The sequence below is a fragment of the Salvelinus fontinalis genome, chromosome 38 (genome assembly GCF_029448725.1).
Source record: "Salvelinus fontinalis isolate EN_2023a chromosome 38, ASM2944872v1, whole genome shotgun sequence".
In the NCBI taxonomy this organism is placed as follows: Eukaryota; Metazoa; Chordata; class Actinopteri; order Salmoniformes; family Salmonidae; genus Salvelinus; species Salvelinus fontinalis.
In genome coordinates, this window is record NC_074702.1 from 2239474 (window position 1) to 2254813 (window position 15340).

General features: G+C 48.0%; 2 protein-coding genes across 3 annotated transcripts in view; both read right to left on the reverse strand.

Moving 5' to 3' along the window:
* Nucleotides 1–223: 223 nt before the first annotated feature.
* Nucleotides 224–12496, reverse strand: LOC129837460 (uncharacterized). Of its 2 annotated transcripts, XM_055903629.1 has the most exons (3): nt 12477–12496; nt 11413–11551; nt 224–10967 (listed from the first exon to the last, which is right to left on the reverse strand). In XM_055903629.1, exon 3 carries the CDS (start codon nt 10105–10107, stop codon nt 6541–6543), a length of 3567 nt encoding a protein of 1188 aa, XP_055759604.1. In that variant the 5' UTR covers nt 10108–10967; nt 11413–11551; nt 12477–12496; the 3' UTR covers nt 224–6540. The 2 variants fall into 2 exon arrangements, with proteins under 2 accessions (XP_055759604.1, XP_055759602.1); XM_055903627.1 differs by lacking the exon at nt 12477–12496 and having other exon boundaries at nt 11413–11905.
* Nucleotides 12064–15340, reverse strand: part of LOC129837093 (CUB and sushi domain-containing protein 3-like) — a 5528-nt gene continuing 2251 nt past the window's right edge. Inside the window, exons 3-5 of the mRNA XM_055903010.1 lie at nt 15072–15230; nt 14019–14131; nt 12064–12840 (exon numbers count right to left, since the gene is read on the reverse strand). Of these exons, the coding sequence (XP_055758985.1) occupies nt 12745–12840; nt 14019–14131; nt 15072–15230 (368 nt within the window). The 3' untranslated portion in view covers nt 12064–12744. The remainder of the gene's footprint in view (nt 12841–14018; nt 14132–15071; nt 15231–15340) is intronic.

The following is a 15340-nucleotide window of genomic DNA, read 5'->3' on the forward strand; positions in this document are numbered from 1 at the left end:
AAACAGAAGCTAACTGCTAGACTTAATAGAGAAGCTAAATCGCTAGACTAAACAGAAAAGCTAATTGCTAGTTGCTAATTTGCTAGTTTGCTGAAATGGTTTTACAAAAACAGATCAAGGTGACACGTTTTGAGAGTATCTGTTGGCGGTCAATTGCAAAAAATACTGTGTTTGTCCACCATCCCAATACATCCCCTTACAAACAAAATGGCGACGACAAAGCTTTATAGTTGAAATGTTTTATATATAAATTAAGGATTTATACACTGGCAATAAAGAAAAAATACAAAACATTTTTTTGTTGTAAATCTTACATGACATTTACATATGGAAATGTACACAACATATTCAATAACTTACAAATGCTTTAATTGCATAAAAATATATCTCTTTACGAAAGATTTGAATATATATATACATCTTCATTGGCTCTGAATTTGTTTTATATTAGGATTAGTACTGATTTATACAGTGAATAGCATTCTAATCTAGTTACTGATTTATACAGTGAATTGCATTCTAAACTAGTTACCGATTTGTACAGTGAATAGCATTCTAATCTAGTTACCGATTTGTACAGTGAATAGCATTGTAATCTAGTTACCGATTTGTACAGTGAATTGCATTCTAAACTTGTTTGAAGTCTTTGACTTTAAGACAAAGTTTCAATATATACCAGATTTAAACAAAGTTTCAATATATACCAGATGCATTTTTCCGATGTTGTCAATAAGAAATTGTGAGATTGTGATATTACATATTGATAAAACAAAAGACATTTGCCAAAGAGAATGCCATCAAGTACCAAAACTGTATAAATGTACAAAAAAAAAAAAACTAAATGTTACTGCAATGACAAGATAAGATACACACGGTAGAAACACCTACAGCAGCAATGCTCTACTACGACGTGATCATCTTTGGCAGACATGCACAAGTACGAGCTGCGTTCAGTATGTTCTCTTCAACGTGAGCAACGCTGACAGAAAATACAGTAAATCAACGTCCCAGTATGGCACCCTATTCCCTATGTAGTGCACTACATTTGAACAGGGCCCCAACAGAGTTCTGGGCAAAAGTAGGGCACTATATAGGGAATAGGGTGCCATTTGGGAATCATGCTAAAATCAGCCCCTACCACCCCTCCATAAAAGACAGATGATTTACACACTGTTACTGATGGCATTATAATCCTGGTTTCTTCAACACTATGCCTATACAATATTAATATTTGACAAGGCACTGTCAGGATTTATTTAATGATTTTACAGTGTTCCTTATTCCGTTATGACGAAACTGGCACGTAAAAACGATGAGATTTTGACGACAATGGCAAATATACAGGAATGTGAATGGGAGGCCGATGATCCTAGACTCTTTAAAAGAGAAACAAAAGTTGCGATCTAGAATACAGAAGGGTTCTTTGGCTGTCCCCGTAGGAGAACACTTTGCAGAAGCCTTTTGGGATTTTTTGGGGGGATTTTCGTGTAGAAGAACAGCCGAAGAAGCCTTTTGGGATTTTTGGGGGGGGTTTTCGTGTAGAAGAACAGCCGAAGAAGCCTTTTGGGATTTTTGGGGGGGGTTTTCGTGTAGAAGAACAGCCGAAGAAGCCTTTTGGAGCCTTTTTACTGTAAGAGTGTCCTGTTACAGTAAAAACAAACAGCCATTTATTCCAGTCAACATCCATGGGACAGACACAGAGCAACATGTACAGCATGTGCAGTAACTCTCTCAGACTCATTGGCTAGCCCACAGGTGTCAAACTCATTCCACGGGGGGCCGAGTGTCTGCGGGTTTTCGCTCCTCCCTTATACTTGATTGATGAATTAACATCACTAATTAGTTAGGAACTCCCCACACCTGGTTGTGTAGGGCTTTATTGAAAAGATAAACCAAAAACCTGCAGACACTAGGCCCTCCGTGGAATGAGTTTGACACCCCTGGGCTAGAGGATACACACCTACCTCAAACATCCCCCCCCCAAAAAACTCAACTCAGAAAAAAGGAAATTCATGTTCTCTCCATCACACAAAGAAAATACTGTAGTTCGATGATAACATTTCTCCCTCAGTTCTCAGTCAGGGTAGACAGATAACACATCGTTCAGTTCTCAGTCAGGGTAGACAGATACCACATCATTCAGTTCTCAGTCAGGGTAGAGATGTGACACATCATTCAGTTCTCAGTCAGGGTAGACAGATAACACATCCTTCAGTTCTCAGTCAGGGTAGACAGATACCACATCATTCAGTTCTCAGTCAGGGTAGAGATGTGACACATCATTCAGTTCTCAGTCAGGGTAGACAGATAACACATCCTTCAGTTCTCAGTCAGGGTAGAGACATGATACATCCTTCAGTTCTCAGTCAGGGTAGACAGATACCACATCATTCAGTTCTCAGTCAGGGTAGACAGATACCACATCGTTCAGTTCTCAGTCAGGGTAGAGACATGACACATCATTCAGTTCTCAGTCAGGGTAGACAGATAACAGATCGTTCAGTTCTCAGTCAGGGTAGACAGATACCACATCGTTCAGTTCTCAGTCAGGGTAGAGACATGACACATCATTCAGTTCTCAGTCAGGGTAGACAGATAACACATCGTTCAGTTCTCAGTCAGGGTAGACAGATACCACATCGTTCAGTTCTCAGTCAGGGTAGACAGATACCACATCGTTCAGTTCTCAGTCAGGGTAGACAGATACCACATCCTTCAGTTCTCAGTCAGGGTAGACAGATAACACATCATTCAGTTCTCAGTCAGGGTAGACAGATACCACATCGTTCAGTTCTCAGTCAGGGTAGACAGATACCACATCGTTCAGTTCTCAGTCAGGGTAGACAGATACCACATCGTTCAGTTCTCAGTCAGGGTAGACAGATACCACATCCTTCAGTTCTCAGTCAGGGTAGACAGATAACACATCATTCAGTTCTCAGTCAGGGTAGAGATGTGACACATCATTCAGTTCTCAGTCAGGGTAGACAGATACCACATCGTTCAGTTCTCAGTCAGGGTAGACAGATAACACATCATTCAGTTCTCAGTCAGGGTAGACAGACCTCCTTAAGTTCTCAGTCAGGGTAGAGACACATCCTTCAGTTCTCAGTCAGGGTAGACAGATAACACATCATTCAGTTCTCAGTCAGGGTAGACAGATAACACATCCTTCAGTTCTCAGTCAGGGTAGAGACATGACACATCATTCAGTTCTCAGTCAGGGTAGACAGATACCACATCCTTCAGTTCTCAGTCAGGGTAGACAGATAACACATCATTCAGTTCTCAGTCAGGGTAGACAGATACCACATCGTTCAGTTCTCAGTCAGGGTAGACAGATACCACATCCTTCAGTTCTCAGTCAGGGTAGACAGACATCCTTAAGTTCTCAGTCAGGGTAGAGACACATCCTTCAGTTCTCAGTCAGGGTAGACAGATACCACATCGTTCAGTTCTCAGTCAGGGTAGACAGACATCCTTAAGTTCTCAGTCAGGGTAGAGACACATCCTTCAGTTCTCAGTCAGGGAAGACAGATAACACATCATTCAGTTCTCAGTCAGGGTAGACAGATAACACATCCTTCAGTTCTCAGTCAGGGTAGACAGATACCACATCATTCAGTTCTCAGTCAGGGTAGACAGATAACACATCATTCAGTTCTCAGTCAGGGTAGACACGTGACACATCCTTCAGTTCTCAGTCAGGGTAGAGACATGATACATCGTTCAGTTCTCAGTCAGGGTAGACAGATACCACATCATTCAGTTCTCAGTCAGGGTAGACAGATAACACATCATTCAGTTCTCAGTCAGGGTAGACAGATACCACATCCTTCAGTTCTCAGTCAGGGTAGACAGATAACACATCCTTCAGTTCTCAGTCAGGGTAGACAGATAACACATCGTTCAGTTCTCAGTCAGGGTAGAGACACATCATTCAGTTCTCAGTCAGGGTAGACAGATACCACATCCTTCAGTTCTCAGTCAGGGTAGAGACATGATACATCGTTCAGTTCTCAGTCAGGGTAGACAGATAACACATCATTCAGTTCTCAGTCAGGGTAGACAGATAACACATCATTCAGTTCTCAGTCAGGGTAGACAGATAACACATCCTTCAGTTCTCAGTCAGGGTAGACAGATAACACATCCTTCAGTTCTCAGTCAGGGTAGACAGATAACACATCATTCAGTTCTCAGTCAGGGTAGACACATCCTTCAGTTCTCAGTCAGGGTAGACAGATAACACATCATTCAGTTCTCAGTCAGGGTAGACAGATAACACATCGTTCAGTTCTCAGTCAGGGTAGACAGATACCACATCATTCAGTTCTCAGTCAGGGTAGACAGATAACACATCATTCAGTTCTCAGTCAGGGTAGACAGATACCACATCATTCAGTTCTCAGTCAGGGTAGACAGATAACACATCATTCAGTTCTCAGTCAGGGTAGACAGATAACACATCATTCAGTTCTCAGTCAGGGTAGACAGATAACACATCGTTCAGTTCTCAGTCAGGGTAGACAGATACCACATCGTTCAGTTCTCAGTCAGGGTAGAGACACATCCTTCAGTTCTCAGTCAGGGTAGACAGATAACACATCATTCAGTTCTCAGTCAGGGTAGACAGATACCACATCATTCAGTTCTCAGTCAGGGTAGACACGTGACACATCCTTCAGTTCTCAGTCAGGGTAGAGACATGATACATCGTTCAGTTCTCAGTCAGGGTAGACAGATACCACATCATTCAGTTCTCAGTCAGGGTAGACAGATAACACATCCTTCAGTTCTCAGTCAGGGTAGACAGATACCACATCCTTCAGTTCTCAGTCAGGGTAGACAGATAACACATCATTCAGTTCTCAGTCAGGGTAGAGACATGATACATCCTTCAGTTCTCAGTCAGGGTAGACAGATACCACATCATTCAGTTCTCAGTCAGGGTAGACAGATACCACATCATTCAGTTCTCAGTCAGGGTAGACAGATACCACATCATTCAGTTCTCAGTCAGGGTAGAGACACATCCTTCAGTTCTCAGTCAGGGTAGACAGATAACACATCATTCAGTTCTCAGTCAGGGTAGACAGATACCACATCGTTCAGTTCTCAGTCAGGGTAGACAGATAACACATCGTTCAGTTCTCAGTCAGGGTAGACAGATACCACATCGTTCAGTTCTCAGTCAGGGTAGACAGATACCACATCATTCAGTTCTCAGTCAGGGTAGACAGATAACACATCGTTCAGTTCTCAGTCAGGGTAGACAGATAACACATCGTTCAGTTCTCAGTCAGGGTAGACAGATAACACATCATTCAGTTCTCAGTCAGGGTAGACAGATAACACATCGTTCAGTTCTCAGTCAGGGTAGACAGATAACACATCATTCAGTTCTCAGTCAGGGTAGACAGATAACACATCATTCAGTTCTCAGTCAGGGTAGACAGATAACACATCGTTCAGTTCTCAGTCAGGGTAGACAGATAACACATCATTCAGTTCTCAGTCAGGGTAGACAGATAACACATCGTTCAGTTCTCAGTCAGGGTAGACAGATAACACATCATTCAGTTCTCAGTCAGGGTAGACAGATAACACATCCAATCTTAAGTATCATTGGCGTTAGAGTGCATCCAGTACATTGATATTACATACACTGGCAGTATAGAACAGTATTCAAAGAGCGAGACAGCCTTTCTTGTTTCCCCGCCTCTCTCTCTGACATCACACAGGGTGGGAAATGAGCAGATCACTTTGATCGACTCACGCTGAGAGGAACTCTTACCTTCCAATCAGATTCGCTTTAGCCAACATCCTCGTAGCTGATGTTTTGATATGTCTGAGGAGGAAGTGCTTTAGAGCTGTCAACTCTACAAGCGGCTCCCGGCATTACACCTTGTCATTGGCTGCACAGAGTCTCATTAAGAGATATCCAATGCAGCCTTGTTTAAGTTCGAACACTAAAATGTGAGATATAATCCACACCTCGATTAGGCTGATAGAAATCCTCATTATTTAGTTTGATGATTTTTATAATTTCTATAAATAACCTACACTTTCACGGTCTGAACTTCTAACGCGAGTGGGGCGGGGTGTGGCTTCGTGACAATAATCACAAGAGCAGCTGCTCACCGATTTGACAGCTCCAACAGTAGTTCCACCTCCGACATCGCTAAAACATCAGCGATGTGAGTGTCTGGTATCGCCGGTTAACGGTTGATCTGATTGAGGCCTGAAGTCTGAGACACGTTCTTAAATCAGATTTAAATCAGATTTAAACCAGATTTAAACCAGATTTAAACCAGATTTAAACCTAGCCATGCAGAGAGAGGGGATACATACTACTACTGGAAAAAAACAAAACTAGCAGACAGACCTGGGTTCAAGTAAGGTTTGATACATTTGTATTGTATTGTTGTGATCAGACGAATGAGTCAACTCTATATGTATTTTAAATATGTCCTTTAAAATCAAATCAAATCAATCGATCAATATCATTTAAAATACATCGTTTGGCCTTTATTGAGCTTATTTGTCGCAATTGAACCAAAAAAGAATAGTCGCAAAAGGACAAAGCCCCTTCACCTCTCTGGCACTCCGAGGCAGACTAGAACAAACCCTCTCCATCTCTCTGGCACTCCGAGGCAGACTAGAACAAACCCCCTCCACCTCTCTGGCACTCCGAGGCAGACTAGAACAAACCCCCTCCACCTCTCTGGCACTCCGAGGCAGACTAGAACAAACCCCCTCCACCTCTCTGGCACTCCGAGGCAGACTAGAACAAACCCCCTCCACCTCTCTGGCACTCCGAGGCAGACTAGAACAAACCCCCTCCACCTCTCTGGCACTCCGAGGCAGACTAGAACAAACCCCCTCCATCTCTCTGGCACTCCGAGGCAGACTAGAACAAACCCCCTCCACCTCTCTGGCACTCCGAGGCAGACTAGAACAAACCCCCTCCACCTCTCTGGCACTCCGAGGCAGACTAGAACAAACCCCCTCCACCTCTCTGGCACTCCGAGGCAGACTAGAACAAACCCCCTCCACCTCTCTGGCACTCCGAGGCAGACTAGAACAAACCCCCTCCACCTCTCTGGCACTCCGAGGCAGACTAGAACAAACCCCCTCCACCTCTCTGGCATTCCGAGGCAGACAAGACCAAACCCCCTCCACCTCTCTGGCACTCCGAGGCAGACTAGAACAAACCCACTCCACCTCTCTGGCACTCCGAGGCAGACTAGAACAAACCCCCTCCACCTCTCTGGCACTCCGAGGCAGACTAGAACAAACCCCCTTCACCTCTCTGGCACTCCGAGGCAGACTAGAACAAACCCCCTCCACCTCTCTGGCACTCCGAGGCAGACTAGAACAAACCCCCTCCACCTCTCTGGCACTCCGAGGCAGACTAGAACAAACCCCCTCCACCTCTCTGGCACTCCGAGGCAGACTAGAACAAACCCCCTCCACCTCTCTGGCACTCCGAGGCAGACTAGAACAAACCCCCTCCACCTCTCTGGCACTCCGAGGCAGACTAGAACAAACCCCCTTCACCTCTCTGGCACTCCGAGGCAGACTAGAACAAACCCCCTCCACCTCTCTGGCACTCCGAGGCAGACTAGAACAAACCCCCTCCACCTCTCTGGCACTCCGAGGCAGACTAGAAAAAAAACCCTTCACCTCTCTGGCACTCCGAGGCAGACTAGAACAAACCCCCTCCACCTCTCTGGCACTCCGAGGCCGACTAGAACAAACCCCCTCCATCTCTCTGGCACTCCGAGGCAGACTAGAACAAAACCCCTCCATCTCTCTGGCACTCCGAGGCAGACTAGAACAAACCCCCTCCACCTCTCTGGCACTCCGAGGCAGACTAGAACAAACCCCCTCCACCTCTCTGGCACTCCGAGGCAGACTAGAACAAACCCCCTCCACCTCTCTGGCACTCCGAGGTATCATAGAACAAACCCCCTCCACCTCTCTGGCACTCCGAGGCAGACTAGAACAAACCCCCTTCACCTCTCTGGCACTCCGAGGCAGACTAGAACAAACCCCCTCCACCTCTCTGGCACACCGAGGCAGACTAGAACAAACCCCCTCCACCTCTCTGGCACTCCGAGGCAGACTAGAACAAACCCCCTTCACCTCTCTGGCACTCCGAGGCAGACTAGAACAAACCCCCTCCACCTCTCTGGCACTCCGAGGCAGACTAGAACAAACCCCCTTCACCTCTCTGGCACTCCGAGGCAGACTAGAGCAAACCCCCTCCACCTCTCTGGCACTCCGAGGCAGACTAGAACAAACCCCCTCCATCTCTCTGGCACTCCGAGGCAGACTAGAACAAACCCCCTCCACCTCTCTGGCACTCCGAGGCAGACTAGAACAAACCCCCTTCACCTCTCTGGCACTCCGAGGCAGACTAGAGCAAATCCCCTTCACCTCTCTGGCACTCCGAGGCAGACTAGAACAAACCCCCTCCACCTCTCTGGCACTCCGAGGCAGACTAGAACAAACCCCCTCCACCTCTCTGGCACTCCGAGGCAGACTAGAACAAACCCCCTTCACCTCTCTGGCACTCCGAGGCAGCATAGAACAAACCCCCTCCACCTCTCTGGCACTCCGAGGCAGACTAGAACAAACCCCCTTCACCTCTCTGGCACTCCGAGGCAGACTAGAACAAACCCCCTCCACCTCTCTGGCACTCCGAGGCAGACTAGAACAAACCCCCTTCACCTCTCTGGCACTCCGAGGCAGACTAGAACAAACCCCCTCCACCTCTCTGGCACTCCGAGGCAGACTAGAACAAACCCCCTCCACCTCTCTGGCACTCCGAGGCAGACTAGAACAAACCCCCTTCACCTCTCTGGCACTCCGAGGCAGACTAGAACAAACCCCCTCCACCTCTCTGGCACTCCGAGGCAGACTAGAACAAACCCCCTTCATCTCTCTGGCACTCCGAGGCAGACTAGAACAAACCCCCTCCACCTCTCTGGCACTCCGAGGCAGACTAGAACAACCCCCCTTCACCTCTCTGGCACTCCGAGGCAGACTAGAACAAACCCCCTCCACCTCTCTGGCACTCCGAGGCAGACTAGAACAAACCCCCTCCACCTCTCTGGCACTCCGAGGCAGACTAGAACAAACCCCCTCCATCTCTCTGGCACTCCGAGGCAGACTAGAACAAACCCCCTCCACCTCTCTGGCACTCCGAGGCAGACTAGAACAAACCCCCTTCACCTCTCTGGCACTCCGAGGCAGACTAGAACAAACCCCCTCCACCTCTCTGGCACTCCGAGGCAGACTAGAACAAACCCCCTCCACCTCTCTGGCACTCCGAGGCAGACTAGAACAAACCCCCTCCACCTCTCTGGCACTCCGAGGCAGACTAGAACAAACCCCCTCCACCTCTCTGGCACTCCGAGGCAGACTAGAACAAACCCCCTTCACCTCTCTGGCACTCCGAGGCAGACTTGAACAAACCCCCTCCACCTCTCTGGCACTCCGAGGCAGACTAGAACAAACGCCCTCCACCTCTCTGGCACTCCGAGGCAGACTAGAACAAACCCCCTTCACCTCTCTGGCACTCCGAGGCAGACTAGAACAAACCCCCTCCACCTCTCTGGCACTCCGAGGCAGACTAGAACAAACCCCCTTCACCTCTCTGGCACTCCGAGGCAGACTAGAACAAACCCCCTCCACCTCTCTGGCACTCCGAGGCAGACTAGAACAAACCCCCTCCACCTCTCTGGCACTCCGAGGCAGACTAGAACAAACCCCCTCCATCTCTCTGGCACTCCGAGGCAGACTAGAACAAACCCCCTCCACCTCTCTGGCACTCCGAGGCAGACTAGAACAAACCCCCTCCACCTCTCTGGCACTCCGAGGCAGACTAGAACAAACCCCCTCCACCTCTCTGGCACTCCGAGGCAGACTAGAACAAACCCCCTCCACCTCTCTGGCACTCCGAGGCAGACTAGAACAAACCCCCTCCACCTCTCTGGCACTCCGAGGCAGACTAGAACAAACCCCCTCCACCTCTCTGGCACTCCGAGGCAGACTAGAACAAACCCCCTCCACCTCTCTGGCACTCCGAGGCAGCATAGAACAAACCCCCTCCACCTCTCTGGCACTCCGAGGCAGACTAGAACAAACCCCCTCCACCTCTCTGGCACTCCGAGGCAGACTAGAACAAACCCCCTCTACCTCTCTGGCACTCCGAGGCAGACTAGAACAAAGGCCAAAGGAAATTGAATAGTACTTGAACCCAGGTCTGAGAACTACAAAATGGAAAAGACTAGTGTTCCATTTGGTTGCCTTAACGACGCTCCATTGTTTGCGTTGACTGGAGCGTAAACAACTCTGTGTACCAACATGACGGGCATTGTTCACATAGCATCACTCTCAGAGTGTAGTTTAGGAATAACTTCACCAATCAGGTGAAGATGTATTTTTTTAAAAGAGGACAGTCTCATTTGAACACTGCTTGCTGACTCACCCATCCATCATCCATACACACACAACTATTGTTCCTGAAGGTGTGCTTTGCTTCGCTGTTTCCGAGGCCGTGCCGTCTTCAGAAACTCCTTGCAGAGAGATATTATAAAGACAAGACATCAATTTTTGAAAAACCAAAAGAACTCTCGAGCAAATTCCGTCCGTCGCACACGTCAAACACCATCAATAAACCACGGTGCAGAGTGTTGCATCACACCAGCCCGGCATTTCTGAACGAGCTTTCTGTTCGGCAAAAACCATCAACACCATCGTCAAACCCCGGTGCGTTTGGCACACACGCACATCTTCAAACCACAGTGCATACGGTGTTGAGGTCGGGGTCGAAGCGAACCACTTTCCCCTCCGCAGACTTGGTGTTGGTGTCGTACATGGGGTTCTCATACGTCGCCTGGCCGTTGTTGTTCTCGTGGACTGAACAGCCGGTGTACTGAGTCTGATCTGTTTTCCTACAATACAGAGTACACACACACACACACACACACACACACACACACACACACACACACACACACACACACACACACACACACACACACACACACACACACACACACACACACACACACACACACACACACACACACACACACACACACACACACACACACACACACACACACACACACACATCTGTCAGTGAGACAATACTACTCCATCAATCTACTGTACAGCGGCTGTTTTTCAAAGCATCAACCACTTCTCAATGTCAAGAACTTCACTACGAACGGTGGAAACAGAAATATGTTCCACTTCTCTTTACACAACCAAGCTAATATTAACAAGACGTGGTCCCGTGTGGCTCGCTGTACACTCACTGCACTGTGTGGCGTGGGAGAGAAGCCTCTGCTAAGTGGCGTGTATTATTCTGATTGGGTTACCGAAACTACGTACCGTTGTTTGTAGAGATAGAATCCCAGGCCTGCCAACACGAGACCAAAGAAAGGTACCAGGATGGCTATGGCCATAGAGCTACTGTTGGTGACATGAGGAGGACCTGCAGTTGTGATGTTGATCTCTCTCACCTTCATACCTACATGGGGAAGAAACCAGGAGCAGGAGGAGGAGGAAGAGGAGGAGGAAGAGGAGGAGGAAGAGGAAGAAGAGGAGGAAGAGGAGGAGGAAGAAGAGGAGGAAGAAGAGGAAGAAGAGGAGGAAGAGGAAGAGACAGAGGAGGAAGAGGAGGAGGAAGAGGAGGAGGAGGAGGAGGAGGAAGAGGAGGAGGAAGAGGAGGAGGAAGAAGAGGAAGAAGAGGAGGAAGAGGAAGAGACAGAGGAGGAAGAGGAGGAGGAAGAGGAGGAGGAAGAAGAGGAAGAAGAGGAGGAAGAGGAAGAGACAGAGGAGGAAGAGGAGGAGGAAGAGGAGGAGGAGGAGGAAGAGGAGGAGGAAGAGGAGGAGGAAGAAGAGGAAGAAGAGGAGGAAGAGGAAGAGACAGAGGAGGAAGAGGAGGAGGAAGAGGAGGAGGAAGAAGAGGAGGAAGAAGATGAAGAAGAGGAGGAAGAGGAAGAGACAGAGGAGGAAGAGGAGGAGGAAGAGGAGGAGGAGGAGGAGGAGGAGGAAGAGGAGGAAGAAGAGGAGGAAGAGGAGGAGGAAGAAGAGGAGGAAGAAGAGGAAGAGACAGAGGAGGAAGAGGAGGAGGGAGGAGGAGGAGGAGGAAGAGGAGGAAGAGGAGGAGGAAGAAGAGGAGGAAGAAGAGGAAGAGACAGAGGAGGAAGAGGAGGAGGAAGAAGAGGAAGAGGATGACAACACAATGTTGGTGGTTACAATCGTCAAATGTGTAATTGTTGTGATAAGATCGAGTAGTTCTAAATCCTACCTACCTAGTCTCTGCAGCCCAAACGGTCCATAGTCTTCCCCCTGTATGAAGCCTCGTTGTAAATCCTACCTACCTAGTCTCTGCAGCCCAAACTGTCCATAGTCTTCCCCCTGTATGAAGCCTCGTTCTAAATCCTACCTACCTAGTCTCTGCAGCCCGAACGGTCCATAGTCTTCCCCCTGTATGAAGCCTCGTTGTAAATCCTACCTACCTAGTCTCTGCAGCCCGAACTGTCCATAGTCTTTCCCCTGTATGAAGCCTCGTTGTAAATCCTACCTACCTAGTCTCTGCAGCCCGAACTGTCCATAGTCTTTCCCCTGTATGAAGCCTCGTTGTAAATCCTACCTACCTAGTCTCTGCAGCCCGAACTGTCCATAGTCTTCCCCCTGTATGAAGCCTCGTTGTAAATCCTACCTACCTAGTCTCTGCAGCCCGAACTGTCCATAGTCTTTCCCCTGTATGAAGCCTTGGAATACATAACTGCCACCGTCAGGCTCAGCTGAGACCTTTCACAGGAGATAAAAGACAAACAGTGAACTTCTACTTTGTTCAGACATGTAAAACCCATCTCTTTGAAATGACTGAGTTACTGATATCTTCTGTCAATAACTCCTTATAAGCGGTCGGTCTGCCGTACAGTCCTACCATGTTACTGTCTGTCTGTCTGCCGTACAGTCCTACCATGTTACTGTCTGTCTGACGTACAGTCCTACCATGTTACTGTCTGTCTGTCTGCCGTACAGTCCTACCATGTTACTGTCTGTCTGCCGTACAGTCCTACCATGTTACTGTCTGTCTGCCGTACAGTCCTACCATGTTACTGTCTGTCTGTCTGCCATACAGTCCTACCATGTTACTGTCTGTCTGTCTGCCGTACAGTCCTACCATGTTACTGTCTGTCTGCCGTACAGTCCTACCATGTTACTGTCTGTCTGTCTGCCGTACAGTACTACCATGTTACTGTCTGTCTGCCGTACAGTCATTCCATGTTACTGTCCGTCTGCCGTACAGTCCTACCATGTTACTGTCTGTCTGTCGTACAGTCCTACCATGTTACTGTCTGTCTGCCGTACAGTCATTCCATGTTACTGTCTGTCTGTCTGCCGTACAGTCCTACCATGTTACTGTCTCTTTGTCTGCCGTACAGTCCTACCATGTTACTGTCTGTCTGCCGTACAGTCCTACCATGTTACTGTCTGTCTGCCGTACTGTTCAATACAATATCACAGAGAGTTGAAACGTATAAACATAGTCAATATACTAACTGTTCAATACAATATCACAGAGATTTTAAACACATAAACATAGTCAGTATACTAACTATTCAATACAATATCACAGAGATTTTAAACACATAAACATAGTCAGTATACTAACTATTCAATACAATATCACAGAGAGTTTAAACACATAAACATAGTCAGTATACTAACTATTCAATACAATATCACAGAGAGTTGAAACGTATAAACATAGTCAGTATACTAACTGTTCAATACAATATCACAGAGATTTTAAACATAAAAACAATTTGCAACATCAGAGTTGTTGAATGAATATTTTTGTAAATGTTACCATGGTGAAAACCATGGTAGAAAGTAACACACTGAAGGTATTCCATAGTTTTAATAGAGTTGACGGCCTCCCCAGTATACCTGACTCTAGTGTATTCCAGGGTACTTACAAAACCATCCATAGCCCAGGTCTCCTCGGTAACCCGGCTATACGTGCTGTGGGCCAGGGCTTTCATATGGTACAGCAGGAGCATTAACCTGGCCTCGCGGTTCTTATACACTCCTAGAGGAGAGGAGAGAGGAGGGGAGGAGAGATGAGAGGAGAAGAGGGGAGAGGGAAGGGAGGGAGATATGAGGGGAGGGGAGGGGAGGGAAAAGAGGGAGATATGAGGGGAGAGGAGGGGAGGGAAAAGAGGGAGATATGAGGGGAGGGGAGGGGAGGGAAAAGGAGAGGAGAGGAGAGGGAAGGGAGATGGGAGAGGAGAGAGGAGGGGAGGGGAGGGAAGGGGAGAGGAGGGGAGATGAGAGGAGAGGAGGGGAGAGGGAAGGGGAGGGGAGAGGGAAGGGAAGGGGAGGGGAGAGGAGGGGAGGGGAGATGAGAGGAGAGGAGAGGAGAGGAGGGGAGAGGAGGGGAGAGGGAAGGGAAGGGGATAGGAGAGGAGGGGAGAGGGAAGGGAAGGGGTTAGGAGAGGAGGGGAGAGGAGGGAAGAGGGAAAGGAAGGGGATAGGAGAGGAGGGGAGAGGAGGGGAGAGGGAAGGGAAGGGGATAGGAGAGGAGGGGATAGGAGGGGATAGGAGAGGGAAGGGAAGGGAAGGGGAGGGAGATATGAGAGGAGGGAAGGGAGATAGGGGAGGGGATAGGAGAGGAGAGGAGGGAAGGGAGATAGGGGAGGGGATAGGAGAGGAAGGGAGGGGAGGGAGATATGAGAGGAGGGAAGGGAAGGGAAAAGGAGAGGAGAGGAGAGGAGAGGAGAGGAGAGGGAAGGGGAGGGGATAGGAGAGGAGGGGAGGGGAGGGAGGGAAAAGGAGAGGAGAGGGAAGGGAGATATGAGAGGAGGGGAGAGGAGAGGAAAGAGGAGTCAGCATAGATAACAACAGATCTCTTTTCAACCAATTATATTTCTGACAGTAAACTGATTAATACGGTGAGACACAGCCACAACATAAATGTATCAACAACAACAACTAAAAGCAGAAAAACGGTGACATGATAAATAACTTACCAGACAGCAGGAATTCCATGTTGCTGTCGCTTAGCGTCACGTTCACTATTCCCGTGCTGCTGTTGAAACTAGTGATTGTCAAAGTCATCGGTTGTTTCTGACTCTTATACTCATAGGAGCCTCTCCAGATGAAATCGGGGGCGAAGACGTCATCGGGCACTGGAACACAGGACGTTACAGACCTCAGCAATACAGATCCTTCATCATATAGAGCCATATAAAACATTAGGATTTATTTATTTCATTTGTTGGTTTTTTCCCACTTTCAT

Bases quoted from the DNA above. Each gene is read 5' to 3' on its own strand.
- LOC129837460 (XM_055903629.1), bottom strand. From the start codon at position 10,107: ATGCTGCCTCGGAGTGCCAGAGAGGTGGAGGGGGTTTGTTCTAGTCTG.